The 15,138-nt window shown below is 35.9% G+C and overlaps 4 protein-coding genes across 17 annotated transcripts in view; 2 read left to right on the plus strand and 2 right to left on the minus strand.

The window, feature by feature from the left end:
- The window catches only part of Pli (E3 ubiquitin-protein ligase pellino), a 7,462-nt gene extending 2,589 nt beyond the window's left edge, over positions 1 to 4,873 (plus strand). For 4 of the 5 annotated variants that reach the window (XM_025299079.1, XM_025299076.1, XM_025299078.1 and 1 more), the window contains 7 exons: positions 914 to 1,099; positions 2,476 to 2,658; positions 2,768 to 2,999; positions 3,144 to 3,350; positions 3,435 to 3,722; positions 3,811 to 4,142; positions 4,327 to 4,873. In XM_025299079.1, the coding sequence (XP_025154864.1) occupies positions 1,065 to 1,099; positions 2,476 to 2,658; positions 2,768 to 2,999; positions 3,144 to 3,350; positions 3,435 to 3,722; positions 3,811 to 4,142; positions 4,327 to 4,453 (1,404 nt within the window). In that variant the 5' untranslated portion in view covers positions 914 to 1,064 and the 3' untranslated portion in view covers positions 4,454 to 4,873. The remainder of the gene's footprint in view (positions 1 to 913; positions 1,100 to 2,475; positions 2,659 to 2,767; positions 3,000 to 3,143; positions 3,351 to 3,434; positions 3,723 to 3,810; positions 4,143 to 4,326) is intronic. The other variant, XM_011147863.3, reaches the window with a different exon arrangement.
- An 11-nt stretch (positions 4,874 to 4,884) lies between these two features.
- On the minus strand, positions 4,885 to 6,041 carry RpL32 (ribosomal protein L32). 2 transcript variants are annotated; one of them, XM_011147865.1, is made up of 4 exons: positions 5,974 to 6,041; positions 5,676 to 5,789; positions 5,348 to 5,500; positions 4,885 to 5,085 (listed from the first exon to the last, which is right to left on the minus strand). In XM_011147865.1, exons 2-4 carry the CDS (start codon positions 5,766 to 5,768, stop codon positions 4,927 to 4,929), a joined length of 405 nt encoding a protein of 134 aa, XP_011146167.1. In that variant the 5' UTR covers positions 5,769 to 5,789; positions 5,974 to 6,041; the 3' UTR covers positions 4,885 to 4,926. The 2 variants fall into 2 exon arrangements, with proteins under 2 accessions (XP_011146167.1, XP_011146168.1); XM_011147866.3 differs by lacking the exon at positions 5,974 to 6,041 and adding an exon at positions 5,916 to 5,969.
- A 739-nt stretch (positions 6,042 to 6,780) lies between these two features.
- LOC105187194 (WAS/WASL-interacting protein family member 1) lies at positions 6,781 to 10,467 on the plus strand. 6 transcript variants are annotated; one of them, XM_011147868.3, is made up of 6 exons: positions 6,820 to 6,898; positions 7,040 to 7,325; positions 7,801 to 7,967; positions 8,130 to 8,434; positions 8,514 to 9,159; positions 9,681 to 9,881. In XM_011147868.3, exons 3-6 carry the CDS (start codon positions 7,814 to 7,816, stop codon positions 9,803 to 9,805), a joined length of 1,230 nt encoding a protein of 409 aa, XP_011146170.1. In that variant the 5' UTR covers positions 6,820 to 6,898; positions 7,040 to 7,325; positions 7,801 to 7,813; the 3' UTR covers positions 9,806 to 9,881. The 6 variants fall into 6 exon arrangements, with proteins under 6 accessions (XP_011146174.1, XP_011146170.1, XP_011146172.1 ...); XM_011147872.3 differs by lacking the exon at positions 7,040 to 7,325 and having other exon boundaries at positions 6,781 to 6,898; positions 9,681 to 10,467; XM_011147870.3 differs by lacking the exon at positions 6,820 to 6,898 and having other exon boundaries at positions 6,968 to 7,426; positions 9,681 to 10,467.
- Positions 10,468 to 10,684: 217 nt separating this feature from the next.
- Positions 10,685 to 14,850, minus strand: LOC105187195 (ATP-binding cassette sub-family F member 3). 4 transcript variants are annotated; one of them, XM_025299071.1, is made up of 10 exons: positions 14,760 to 14,843; positions 14,635 to 14,678; positions 14,430 to 14,530; positions 14,102 to 14,288; positions 13,608 to 13,951; positions 12,907 to 13,408; positions 12,035 to 12,258; positions 11,583 to 11,941; positions 11,274 to 11,494; positions 10,686 to 11,173 (listed from the first exon to the last, which is right to left on the minus strand). In XM_025299071.1, the coding sequence occupies exons 4-10, from the start codon at positions 14,102 to 14,104 to the stop codon at positions 11,027 to 11,029; spliced, it is 1,800 nt and encodes a 599-aa protein (XP_025154856.1). In that variant the 5' UTR covers positions 14,105 to 14,288; positions 14,430 to 14,530; positions 14,635 to 14,678; positions 14,760 to 14,843; the 3' UTR covers positions 10,686 to 11,026. The 4 variants fall into 4 exon arrangements, with proteins under 4 accessions (XP_011146176.1, XP_025154856.1, XP_025154857.1 ...); XM_011147874.3 differs by having other exon boundaries at positions 10,685 to 11,173; positions 14,425 to 14,530; positions 14,635 to 14,847; XM_025299072.1 differs by lacking the exons at positions 14,635 to 14,678; positions 14,760 to 14,843 and having other exon boundaries at positions 14,102 to 14,187; positions 14,430 to 14,500.
- Positions 14,851 to 15,138: the final 288 nt, after the last annotated feature.

The raw sequence follows: 15,138 nt of genomic DNA on the forward strand, positions 1-15,138 counted from the left end.
CTCAAACGAGATCTGTAGTTAAACATAAGACAAGGTAACATATGGAAGAAGAACTTTTATGAGGGGCAATATGATTGTATAATTATTCTGATTGTTGATGTATGTGTGAGATTAGAACCTATTTATCTAATTTAGTCATTTTGATCACTTATTTTAATTAGGTACCACTTGTTGAATGTATTGGGTTAATTAAAGTGTATGACTTGGAGGATAATTCATAGAAATTTCTACATATAAATAAATAAGTAAATTTTCTCAAATAAAAATTACTAGGAGCATGCTAATAAATGGTTGTATATGTGCTATATCATGTAGAACTTTGCAACATTTCTGATGTTAAAAATTATTCAAATTTGATCATTCTAAATAAGCAGCAGTCGTAATAGCCCATTTGCTTATGTATAAATGTTTACAAAAAAAATCTGAAAGCGATTAAGGTTATTTTCTGAAAGATCCTTGGCATATTGCTAAATAATGTGATTAAATATGAAATAAATATGACATGAATAAAAATCAAAACAGTTAAGCATTTCTGGGAATAAGACACACCGTAAAATAACACTTACTATCTTTTAAAATGACAATCGTTTCAATCTGTAAACTACACTTATGTATTAAAGTATATCTACCATTAGAATCACATTGTAACGATAACCATATATCGTATGCCTTTGTACAGAAGCTGAAAGAATTAAGCCCAAAAGCCACCCTTTTTGCTAATATAACAGTTATGAGGCAATAGTAAAGACGGGAGACTATCACACGTGCATTTTTGCAGACACTGGAAATTTGATTGTGCGAAAGTCACGCTTACGATTCACGCTCGCGAACGGATAGAAAAGATAGATAGAGGGAGCGAGAATGAGAGCCTTCAGTTAATTATGATCTTTATATTGAATGTTTCTCATTACAGATAATAATTACCAATTCGCAGCTTGCCGCGTATGCAATTGCTCAGATTTGTTCTGCAACCGCGTGAAGATCCTTAAGACTGCCCGTCCTTACCAAGTACCTTTTCAAGTACCATGGAAGTAGTAGTCTATAAATCCTGAACTGAAAGGAGGATGCCAGTAACTAAACGCATTCCATATCCTTCGCGGTAAGTAAGTCGTTTACGTATTACATATACGTAATGTAAGCCACGACAAAGCTTACTCTCTATCACGTTGTATACGGCTTATGTTCAGATACGATATGAATTCTTTTCTTATAGAACGCATCGTTTGCGTGAAACGTAAAAAAAAATACGTAAGAAAGTACCGTACTATAATATTTATACGACATATACAAAACTCGGAGTACAAGCTTATAAAGAATCACATTGTACAGTGTATTTAACAAGATCGTAATTATCTGATATGTTTTATTTATATCTATAAATTGTACAAACCCGGAAAATACTGCTGCTACTTCTCAAATAGTACATGAAAGAAATCTTTTGAATATGTAAAACATCTGTTTGACTGAATATAACTGGCCAGTTATGAATATATTAACAGCATAAAGTTAAAAACTTGCTCATAAAGTCATAATCGAAATTACTGAGACTTTGCTATACGATCGATCGTGTGTATATTTGATCATTTTTTGCTTCTGGGATCAGGAAATATTTCCAGTTACGGACATCCTTCTGTTCAATATTTCCTTAATTATTAACATATTAATCCTATTTTAACCTCCAACAAACTCCTTTTTCCACGGTGGAAGTTACAATCACGCAAAATCACGCAATACTAAAACACTCAGAGATTGAGTGTAAATAACATATACAATTTATAACACGATAGACTATATAATTATATTCGTCTTCTATTTTACTCTCACATCTTCCTATTTAGGGCTGTTATGACTGCATTGTTTCTATCTAAAGATTTATCTTTCTTTCCTGCAATATTAATCATTTTAATAAGCACATTCACACTACTTTGTGGGCTTAATAAAGTTTATAAAAGATCATAGCACATAATAATAGGTTTCTCTATATTAAATTAATTATCATTAGTAAGAAATAACATAAATAATATATAACAATATGTGCAAGTTATCGTTTAGTTCATATAGGATGATATACCATCACCATTTTTTTCTTTTAATTATAAATGTTAAAAGCCAAACATAAAATATATGGTAGTTGTTTTACTATTAAAGTGTTGGTAATTATGAATCTTTTAATTTATTTCATAAAATAATTGCAATATTTAGTGAAAGAGTATGCCTGTAGAAAAAATATTCGTAACAAATCACAATATCTTACAATATACTCCTTTTATGATGAGATCAGATTAAAATTTCGTCAAAGAAAGTAATGTTGTCAGAAAAAGTGGTTGATCATTCTATATGTGTATATGCTTATATACATATTAGTGATCACAAACATGTCTTCTTGACGTTATGATGGAGGAGGAGGATATATACATATATATACACACACAGTATTTATATCTATACCTATATGTTTCACATATATTGTCTTAGATCCGACGGCGGTAGTAGTGAGAGTCCGTTACTCGTGGAAGAAGGAGAGACGGTCGGCGCACCACACAGTCCACGCAATAAACATAGTCACAGCCATTCACATAGCAATCCCCATCGGTCTCACAGTTATCATCATGAGAAACCCAAACAATTAGTGAAGTACGGAGAACTAGTTATACTTGGGTAAGAATTTCTTACGAGTGAGAAAAATCTAAGAGAAGATAAAAGATATAGAAATATGAGCGAAATGTAAATCACGAACAATTTTCTTTCTCCCACATGACTTTGATAGATACAATGGTTACCTTCCACCTGGTGATAGGGGAAGGAGAAGAAGTAAATTCGTACTATACAAAAGACCAGTGCCAAATGGCGTTAAACGCAGTAAACACTACATCGTTAAAACGCCCCATAGCTCGCAAGCCATTCTCAATACGAAGCAACACTCGATCTCATATACACTATCCAGAACACAAGCTGTTATCGTTGAATACACGGAAGACGAAGAGACGGATATGTTTCAGGTAAGTTCAAGTATCAAACACTTCACGACTGATGAACAGTCATTTGCAGTTTGTCTTTGGGATTTATCAGTTCGCTATCTGTAATTAAATGAATTTCCTTTGTGAAATGATGTCGTGCACGAAATTAAGATAACGTATTCGTAGATCGGCCGTTCGTCCGAGTCGCCTATCGATTTCGTGGTAATGGATACGTGCGCGGGCGGTGGAGATGGTGGCCCCGCTAACGAAGGGCGCGTTGCCCAGAGCACCATCAGCAGATTTGCCTGTCGAATTCTAGCGGATCGATCGGATCCAAGAATCGCCAGAATTTATGCTGCAGGTTTCGACAGTTCAAGAAACATTTTTTTAGGGGTAAGATTCGGAATCTATGATTGATCGTATGTACCGAAGATAATATAACGTGTTAGGAGAAATGTTACGAGCAATATTATGCAGGAGAAAGCAACCAAATGGCAAGAGAATCGTGAGATTGATGGACTTACGACAAACGGAGTTTTAATAATGCATCCTCGAGGTCAGTTTTGCGGCGGTGAGGCGCAGTGCGGTTTCTGGCGAGAAGTTAGCGTGGGCGGTGGAGTCTTTTCACTCAGAGAAAGTCGAAGTGCTCAGCAGAAGGGCAACGTCGTAGAAGATGAGAATAATATTTTACAGGACGGCACTCTCATCGATCTTTGTGGCGCCACTTTGCTCTGGCGATCGGCAGAGGGTCTTGCTAAGTCTCCGGTAACTTATATTTTTTCGCACTTGTATCTTTACTTAGAATCATATAATTTTCGATCGACTGTCGTACCACCACATATTTTTTCCGTAGACCAAACAGGACCTAGAAGAATTAGTGGACGCTATAAATGCCGGGAGGCCGCAATGCCCGGTAGGCCTGAATACGTTGGTCATACCACGTAAAGCAGCTACAGACTCGACACAACAACAGCCATATGTTTATCTCAAGTGCGGTCACGTGCAGGGACATCATGATTGGGGTCAGGAGAAGGACAAGGTTACCAGAAGGTGTCCTATGTGTCTGGTTGCGGGTGCAGTGGTTAAATTATCTATGGGAATAGAACCTGCCTTCTACGTAGATTGTGGACCACCGACTTACGCGTTTAGCCCTTGCGGTCACATGGCTACGGAGAAAACCGTCAAGTTAGTATGGCGCAAGTCGTCCATCAATCACTCTTATGCATTCTTATCTAAAACATTCATTTAAGCGTTTGCCAGAGATTATTTCTTGCTTTATATTTCTTCTGTCTATAATACTCGGTATCATAAGTATACTTTATATGTTACTTGTTCTCACAACTTCTTATCATATTTTTTTTATTTGCAGATACTGGGAAAAAGTAGCCATACCACACGGCACGAACGGCTACATCGCAATTTGCCCCTTCTGTGCAGTCCCACTTGAGGGAACACCAGGATATGTAAAACTAATTTTTCAGGATAATGTAGATTGAAGTTATAAGATAATAAGATAATGGAAATATGTAGAAATTAATAACTTCTTAAGAAATATATAAGAACTATTAAACACAAAAACTTAAGAAAATTCGCAAAAGCAGTCATGTCGAATATAGCTGTAATTCATAACCCAAAAGTTTATTTTCTTGTATATGTACTTTTTTCAGTCACAGTGAAAACAATATAACAAATATACATTCATCTTATATTAAATATCAAAACAAAGTTTTATAGAATACAGAGATATCAGACATGTGCTAAGTAACCAAGTAGATTATATACTTTTTTAAATTAATTATACAAATGGCCTGAATATCCCAATTGTTCAAGCATTAAGAAATATTTATATAGAATATCTTAATATGTGTGCATATAATGTACATTTGCTGAGAAGAATCAAGAGATTTACAAAAAGAGATACAGACAATATGTTTTTAATATTTTATTGCCAAAATACATGAAAGCACGCTTATTCATTTTCTTCCGAACGCAAGCGTGCGCTAGCATTTGTCACACGTATTGAGAGCTGTCGAGCACGCTCTACAATGGATTTTCTTTTTTTACTGCTCACAGCGTGTGCAATCTCTGCACAAAACTTGCGGTTCTGCATCATTAAGACTTCCAATTCCTATGGAGAAATTAACTTTTATTCATATATCACAAAATATTTTCCAATTATCAATCTATAGAAAAATATCACCTATATAATATTACAAATTACAGTGAAAAAAGACAATTTTGCAAAAATAGTAAATTATTTTCACACAATAAAGATAATTCATGACATTTCATTCAAAAACTTGATATTTCTATATTTTTTATAGACTTTAATATTTTAAATAATTATTTTAATTTATGTACAATTAAAAAGTTATAAAAATGAAAATTACCTTTACATTATGTACAAGAACTTTTCGGAAGCCAGTTGGTAGCATATGACGCGTCTTCTTGTTGCTACCATAACCAATGTTAGGCATCAAATATTGACCCTTAAATCGCCTACGGACTCTGTTGTCAATACCTTTTGGTTTACGCCAGTTACGCTAAAAGATTAAACAATTGAAAATAATTAGTAATATAGAGTAATTATATCTATTATTTAAAATAATCTGTAAGAATTATGTGAATTATTAAAAATTAAAATGTCAATCAGTAACACAGGTAATATAACCTTATAAGTATGCCTACATAAGTAACAATATAAAGTGATTTACGTACCTTGAGTTTATCATATCTATCACTTTGATGTCTAATAAACTTCTTCGTCCTTTTCTTCACAATTTTCGGTCGATATACCGGTCGAATAGACATTTTAAGTCCTGTCTAGTATACCTGCAACAACAACCACAAAGTGGTTAGAAGGACTTTGACTACGAATTATCCTGCTTGTGTTTCATTCTCGAAAATATAATACTTTTATACTTTTAAAAATTATTAATGATTAATCGATTTGCATACAATGCTTGTTATATTACTGATTATTATAAAAATTGAAGATTCGCCGCGTGGTACGTACAAACCGTTAATACGTCTTCAGTACGAAAGGTTGGGTTCCGAAAGTTAACCTTCCTCAACTGATCATTGAATATGAGAACGTAGAATGGAAGCAATATCTTTAGAAAGTTTGAAAACATTATGGATTATTTACATTGCAAACATGTCCAATTCCCATGGAAGAATTGTAGAGACAAAATATCACTAATGTTACACACACTAGCTAGAATCACCATATAGAACAAAATCTCATTCCGTATTAGACATTTCCGAGAGAAAATCAAATGGAAATTTTTACATAAAAATATTACATTATGTGGCTGTTGGTTAAAATAAAAAATTAATTTTCTATTAGTTAATTTGATATGACGACATTTGTATTTATTTATCCTTCAATTTTATATTTAATACAAAATAAATGTCTATTTGTTTAGCTTTGTTGAAAATTATCTCTATTTTAAAAAATATTCGTTTAGACCTACAATTATGGCTGTGTTCCAATATTCACTGCCAGTACTGAAAATCTATAATATACGTGACACAAATTATGTATTTTCAGTATTGACAGCGAATTTTGGAATACAGCCTATAAAGCCAACGGCACACGGTGCTTGTTTTCGTGCTGGATTGCTTGCTGGATGAAAATACTGCGTTCTGATTGGTGCATTTCCGAAGATGGATGGAAATGCACCAATCAGAACGCAATATTTTCATCCAGCAAGCAATCCAGCACGAAAACAAGCACCGTGTGCCGCTGGCTTAAGTCTCATTTGCGGAAATCACTTGCAAAATACATGGAAATAAAAATTTGAATTCTCTCTATCTATCTATCTCTTTCTCTCATGATTAGTAATTATATCAGTGCTAAATTTAAAACGGATTACAATCAGTACGGATACGGGCAAGAAAGGAATGAAGAATAATAAGGAACTTCGACGTGCTTGAGTGTAAATAAACTGTTATCTCTTTGCGTTTATTATCTTTACGCGCCGTAATATTAGTCGTATATACATGTATTGGATAGCGTGGTTATTCATACATACATATACATTTTTGTGCAAACGCTTCAAGTGTGCTGTTATCTCTAGATACGCATATCCATCGTGCTAGATACGTACTAGATATGCAACATTTTCCACATTGAACATCTACCATTACGAATGAGGCGCGTATCGAAGACATCTGCGATACACACCTCGCGATATTCGTCGTTCGCGGCGCGTTCATGGACCCCCAACTTCGATGGACCTGATGACGCCATGATCCATGTCGCAGTTGGACCATAGTCGGATCCGCCAGGCCCCTCAATTATGAGTGTCATTGGCCGCGAGTCCTGCCTTTGGTCATAAGTACAGCTGTGACTCGTTTAATTCGGTAATTGGCCTCATCCTGGTAAAATCAAACACGGATCTCGAAGCACGCGCGCGCACGCGATTGCAATCGTGCGGTAGAGATAAACGGCCTTTATGTATGAGGTGTGTTCTCGTGCTGCTGTCAGTTCAAGGAGTGTCTCCACTCTGCACGAATAATTTCAGCATTTAAATCCAGCGGAAGTCTTATAAAAAATTACAAAACAAGCGGTTTGTTATTGGCGAAAATACGCTAGCGTTGGCGATGACCTAACCGAAATATCGTCTTTCAGTCCGCTCATAATCCAAAAACGTAAATGATCCCGCAGTAGATGACACATCTCGATAGAATGATATGAAATTATCCCCACTGTTCATAGGATTAAAAATAAGTGGTGTATAAGTGTTCGTTGCATTTTGAAAACTTCTAATGAAAAATTGTGACGCATATACAATGCTTATTTGATCGATAGAGAGTTACAACATTGTTGCATTTGTAGGAGGTGAATAAAAATGCCCGCACCACCACCTCCACCACCACCTCTGCAATTCAACTCCTCTGGCCCACCAGCAGGAGACAACAGAAGTATGCTGTTGCAATCTATAAGAGCAGGCAAAACTTTGAAGAAAACTGTTACTGTGGATAAAAGTGTACCTGCTGTTACTGGTAAATTATAAAACAAATCATGTCAGTGTAAAAATAGACTAATATCATGTTAACATAAATATTCTGTATCTTGCTATATAAAAAACAAAAATTTAAGAAGTTATGAAATAGTTATAAATTAAAGTTATTAATAAAGCTCTATTAATAAAGCTCTTCTTTCAGGAAGAATAAAAGGAGAATCAATCAGTCCTTCGTTTAGTAATAATAATGGAAATAATAGTTCCAGTACAGTAAGCAGTAGTGGTTACTCCAATAATGGAGGGCCCATGCAACTTGGTGGTTTATTCGCAAGTGGTATGCCAAAATTAAAACCTGTTGGATCTAGAGGCAATACAACAGAGAAGAATGGGCATAATATAAATAATCCTAGTTTTCTTCACTCATCACCTGGATCGTCTCACAGCATAAAACGTGGTCCACCTCCAGTCCCACCGCCGGCAACGCAGAAACCACAAGTATACAGTCAGGTAGATGAACAATTGGAATTGCTCAATCATATATGTTGAAGACTGTCGATTGTGCATCTGTAAAGTCATTAATTTACAGCAAAGTCAGAGTACCACTGATTCCGCGATGACCAACTCGGATATCATGCCTAGAGGATTCGCAAAATCAGTTATTGTGCCTAAACCAGCAGCATCTCCCTCTTTACAAAAACCGTCACCGCCGCCTAAGAAGTTGAATCTAACGAGCAGCGCGAGCGTGTCGCGGGCACAGAGCATGAGACTGCCACGTTCGTCACCGGTCTTGGTGCCGACGCCATCATCCTTGCACCAGTCACAGGACTGTTTAAATGAGACGGCGCATCCGACGAGAATCACGGTGAATCGAGTTCTAAGGCCGCCCGTGGCCAGACCCCCGTCTCCGCCGACTTCACGATTGAATACCATGCCTACGACCGCCACGAGAGCGGCACCGCCGCCACCGTCAAGAGTCGCGGTTACTGCGCCGTGTATACCGCCACCACCGCCTCCGCTTCCGCATCGGCCCGCACTCATGCATCAGAGATTGGCACCACCACCCCCGCCACCACCGACTCCACCCACTAGGAGTTTGTCGGTACGCAACGGTCAATCGACGGCGAGTTCCGTCGACCTGGAGATGCGTTTCTCAGATATGTTTCACACTGTATCAAATTTCCCGCCGCCGGAGCCATTTAAGGGTTTTATTAAAGTCTACAGCAGCAGGAACGGTGAGAAAAACGGCAGAAACGCGTTCTTCACTTTACGTTAGAATAGAACACATAATCCTTTTATAACGAAAGGACTGCGCTTTTCTCTTAGGATCATACACTTATACTATTCATATAATGCTGCACGTTTGTGTAACATATTTTTCAGTTACGTCTTGATTGCGTGATGCTACACATGCAATTTGCAAAAGCGATCTTTCGCACCATACACTACGCACGAGATATTGTTCTTTTTTGTTTTTTGATGCTATATTAAAAGGTTTTCTTTTCACAAAATATAACATATTTCATCGATGCTTCTTGCCCGCCTTCTCATCACAAGTACACAGCAGTAAATCAAAACATCAAACATTTTACACATAACAATTCACATTTCAGTGCTTATGTACAATAAAAATTAAACTGCATGCTGCATTTTTTGCTAATTACACCCTGTACGAATTTCTATAATCTACTTGTAGGAGAGTGTATATTTCTTTATTATTGAAAGAAAAATAATCATGATGTTTCCAAAATTGCAGCAGCAAAGCAACAAGCTCCAGCTCCACCTCTTCAATCATCTTCTACCCCTAATACACTGCACTCGTTAAATACTTCGTCTGGAAGTAAACAGTGGCAACATAATGCGACCTCTTTGGCATATTGAAAAGCTTCTGTGTATACTTAAATCATTGCTTCATGCATTGATTATAAAAAAAATATATATATTATATATATGTATATGTATATATATATATATATATATAACCTCGATGCTGCCACAATAAAATGTTAAATTAAGTGAGCAGGGAAAGGATGGATTGCAAAGTATAAATATTAGAGTGTGTGAGAGAAATATCCTGAGTTCGTGAGCTCAGTTTTACAATAAAATGTTTTAGACAATATTTTCTGTACAGTTTATCTTAGGAAAATCTATTTAATATAGATTATACTTATATATAAGAAAAAGAAAAATCGTTAGAAATTTTAGGCCTGTTATTATCTAATAGAAATGTAAAGGATTAAAATGAAAGGCACATTTACTCCAGTTGAAAAAAAAAACATAATTATTTAGTTTTCTTAATCATTGTATTATATCTTTCTTACACTTCTATAAAATTAACTGAAATCACGCCAAAAATCATTAATTCATGACCCATTATATCAATGTATAATGATTCATCAGATTATTGATAATTACTCATTTAGATGTGCAAAGGCCAAAATGTAGAATTGTTGTAACTTATTTTTCAATATTAATAAACAATTGCAGCAGCGAATCATTGGTTTAAAAATAATTGTTACATGTTATTGTATAATAGGAAATGCCTTTCTTATGTTTACATATAGGGAGACGATAATGATATAAAATATCTTGAAATGAAATAGACTTCTTTATCTAACAACAATATCTTTTATTACTTTTCTTCTTAATAGATTATAGTATTAAATATGAAAATTTTCCGACTCGCGATCGCAATCTACATGATTTCACAGTCAAATATTAGCATGTTAATTTAATTAATTTAATTTAAAATGCGTGAAAGGAAAATAAATAATTTACTATAATAAAGCCGCAATTATGGCGAAACTTGCATTTCATAACTATCAAAAGAATTCGTTAATTTCATAAATAAAACGTGCATATACAATTAATAATCGCTAATGGTTTCATATATTTCACAAGAAAAGCATCTAAGAAATAAATAAGATACCTTTGGTGATGAAACATTTCGAAAGAAAAGTAAATATGATAAAATAGATAATGGTTGCATCATAATTTTAATTGAAACAATAGCGTTTCTCTAAAACTTTTATAACAATGTATTATTCAATAGAAGACAACGAAAAGTGAGACGACAATATCACATTAAAGAAATCAAACTGTTTAGAATTCAAGTTCTCTTTCGATAATCCTACGATATTCGTCGAAACCTTCTTCGATACATCGAACGGATCCGCCTCCGCATACCCAAAGTTCTGTACAAACCATTCGAATCAAACGTTCGTCGTGAGACACTAAGATTACACCAGCCTATAATAAAAAGGAAAAGAGTTACACAGAATATTAAGATATGTGAACTTTTTAAACGGGAAGAGATCGTACAAACAAGATACGCAGGATTAACACTCACTTGGCAGTTATTGAGAGCTTTACCCAGTGCTTCGATCGACTCGATATCAAGATGATTTGTAGGCTCATCGAGCACTAGAAAATTCGGTATCGCGGCGCACATCAAGGCGAACGCTACTCTCGATTTTTGACCTCCGGAAAGGGAATTAATGGTTTGTAGAGCTAAATTGCCGCTTATACCGAAACTTCCGAGCATTCGTCTGTATTCTTCGATCGGTTTTCCTGGAGCAAACGCGCTAAATCGATAACGTATTCGAAATTAATCACTCTTTCATAAAATGGTGCGTTTGCACACATTGTCAACACGTACCAGGAAAATGCCTTTGTAACAGTTCGACGGAACAAATGCGCATGTCTAGTTGATCAACATGATGTTGGCTGAAGTATCCGAACTTCAGATTGCGATGAACGTGCACCGTGCCGCGCGTCGGACTCAGCGCACCCGTGATGATTTTCAAGAGAGTCGTCTTACCCGTCCCGTTTTCACCGACAATGCAGATACGCGACTGCAAGTTGGCGGTAAGGTTTACATTGCTAAATACTACGTCAGCTCCACCGCTGTAACTGAAAGAGACCTCATCCAACTGCAGTATCGGGGGACTCAACGGCTCCACATTGGGGAAATTCAAAGTTACTTCGTTCTCTTTGTCGACCGGCTTCAACTCAGGCCTGCGAAGGGACAGAGTTTAGAAAGAAAATGGATTTCGATGGTGGACAAATGGATGCCCCGATTGTGGCGTTGATTACATTTAATACACTTACAGTTTTTCTAACATTTTAATCTTGCTTTGTACACTGGCGGCTCGATTCGCATTGTAGCGGAACTTGTCGATGAATTCCTGTACGTGCGCTCTCTTCGCCTGTTGAGCCTCGTATTCCCGCTGCTGATTTCTCTCGCGTTCACCTTTCGTTTTCACGAATTGCTCGTAATTGCCACGATACGCTTCTATTTTCTGCCCGCGCAAATATAAAATATCAGTGGGTACCTATAAAATATAAAATGAATATATAGATGAGAATAATAAACATGAATAATGCTGTCGGAAATTATTGAGTATATATTTTATATCGATGAGATACGTAGTGTTCGCCAATTAAACAATCGGGCTACACTAACATATGTTCTGTAATAGAAATAAAAAGGAAATCTCATAGAAACATTTATGCGTCCAAATGTTTCAGAAAAATTAATTAATATGAAAAAAAAGAAACGATACGAAATTTGTTGAAGATATATTATGACGAAAGATTAGCAATATTTATCCGTTTTTATCGTGTTTTTTCCTTATGTTTATTATTTTAAGTCGTTAATCACATTAATGTCACTTTATCAGTATCAATATCAGTTTATTGCGCAACTTCATGCAAACGAAATATTTTGCGATTGTCCCCGAGAAATTTTAATGAAAACTTGAGCGAATCTTTTTCTTTTTTCATTGTAACTTTTCCTCACTGACAAAAGCGCGTGTATGTAGCTTTCTTTTCCCTTTTGTTTCTGCTCATGGAATATATTGAAATATATATAGTATCCAAAGTATGACTTGAATGCCACTATGAAATATATTAACGATAAATTTTTGTCTTGCGCGAACACATTTTTTACTGCAAGATAAATGCAAGATAAATACACGCACCGTATCTAAGAATTTTCGATCATGTGATACTACGAGTAACGTTTTTGGCCATGTTTGTAAATATTTTTCCAACCAAAGTATTGCCTTGATGTCAAGCATATTCGTCGGCTCATCGAGTAGTAATAGGTCTGGTTTGGAAAACAAAGCTCTCGCAAGAGCCAACCTCATACGCCAACCACCGGAGAAAGCTTTAGTCGGCCAGGATTGCCTTTCTACAGGAAAGCCAAGGCCTGATAGAATCGCGCTCGCTCTGGCAGGCGCCTTGTCGACTTCAGCCAATAGCATCGCCTCATACACCCGAGTCAATTCTTCGCCTAACGTATCGGCTGCTTTCGAACCATTTTCCTTTTCTATCATCGCTTGTAACTTCGTTTCTTGACTGAGTAATTTGCTACGTTCCTGATCGCATTCTAACACGGACTCCAGAGCGGACGTATCGTCACCGGCTACTTCCTGCTCGACGTGCAACACTCGCACATGTAATGGTATTCTCAATTGTTTGCTACAAATCAATCGGAATTTTAATCTTATTACCTCCATAATTAATTAATTTAATGTGTTACAGTAAAAATTAATTCAGCGATTCTAAGGTAAAAACTAGTTTTTTTTTTAATAACTACCGTTTTTATGAAAACATTAATTATTTTTATGATAACAGATATATTATTCGCGAATGAATAATAGTGACTGTGTTACAATACCTAGATATCATCCGAAGTAAGGTGGTTTTGCCGAGCCCATTTCTACCTATTAGGCCATACCGTCTCCCAAATGCAAGCATTAAATCAGCACTACGCAGCAATACTCTATCACCGTATGCGACATCAAAATTTTCTATTCTGATGTCTTGAGTTTTATTTACTCCGCCTTTAGTTTCCATTCGACTGTCTTTTTTACTTGTCATTTGGCTGGCACTAGCACTTGATTCAGTCACATTATTGGCAGTATTAATACGACTGGCTGATCCTTGTTCATTTACAATTCGTTTCTCTTGTTTTTGTTGCAATTTTGCTTCAGCTTTCTCCAGCTTTTTAGCATCAACTTTCTATTATGTAAATAAACAATGTTTATATAATTTATATTTGTGTAGTAAACAATATGAAAATAGAAAATATATACTTTATGTGATATAACTTAGTGAAACTGCATTTATTACTTGGAACATATATGATAAATTTGTAATAATATATATTACCATGGCGTCATCTCTAGTTGTGACCCATATACTTTTAATTTGTTCAACTTGAGCCTCTAAGGTAGCAGCCAGAGCACCCAAATGTACTGGAGCATTCAATACTTTATTAACACCATTTTTCCTCCTCTCTATGTTATCCTCGTTGGTACTACCTTTTAATAACTCTAATAATTTCACACATATTTGTCTGTATATAAAGATTACAATTAGTTTAAATTGCAACTGCATCCAGTTTTTTATATAATGGTAAATATTTGTTCAGACGGATAAATATTATATTAACGTAATACAGGGATAACAAATGTGAATGCACATTTACAGACCTAACCTCGATTTCTGGCTTGTCCGCCACTTCGTGCAGCACCTCGCCTATTGCCTCGTACACCTCATCACCATCCTCGAAGTCGTCCTTGGAACTGTCTAGGATACCTTCGTACACGAGAATATACACGTCAAAAAATAGCTTTCGCAGTATTGAACGAGTTCAAGCAACTTGCACAAGGCTTTCCCTTAGGTTATTTTATGAAACATACCTTCCACATATTGATACAGATCGTCGTCTATCGTCGGGAATTGACTACGGATATATTCACCACAGATCGCCATGTTATAATATACTCTGATTAAGAATAAATGATGTAAAAATTGTAATCCTAACCAGGACGTAACGCCGAAGTGGGTCTCACTTGACAGATCGGACGTCAAACCCAGTCAGATCACCACCGAGAGCCGTGAACACATGTTCGTGCCGTTTTTACATGGCTCGCTTAGTCAAAAACATATCGGTATATATATTGGCATGGAAATATAAAATACAGGAAATTTTTAAACCTCTTCTTGCCTGATTGTAATTTTTTAGAAATTAGCTCGAGTGCTCATTGTATCCTGCAACATTTTCGATCGTTGATTTTTTATACGTTAAACGATCATTGTAGTAGTTGCCATTTTGCAGTTGTCAAATGTTATGGGAGGTTCACATTGCGTTGATGTCTGATACACGACATTCGATATCCAATAGGACAGCTTGTTTCTTAGGA

This window comes from Harpegnathos saltator, unplaced genomic scaffold, assembly GCF_003227715.2.
Source record: "Harpegnathos saltator strain DR-91 unplaced genomic scaffold, Hsal_v8.6 scaffold252, whole genome shotgun sequence".
Classification (NCBI taxonomy): Eukaryota; Metazoa; Arthropoda; class Insecta; order Hymenoptera; family Formicidae; genus Harpegnathos; species Harpegnathos saltator.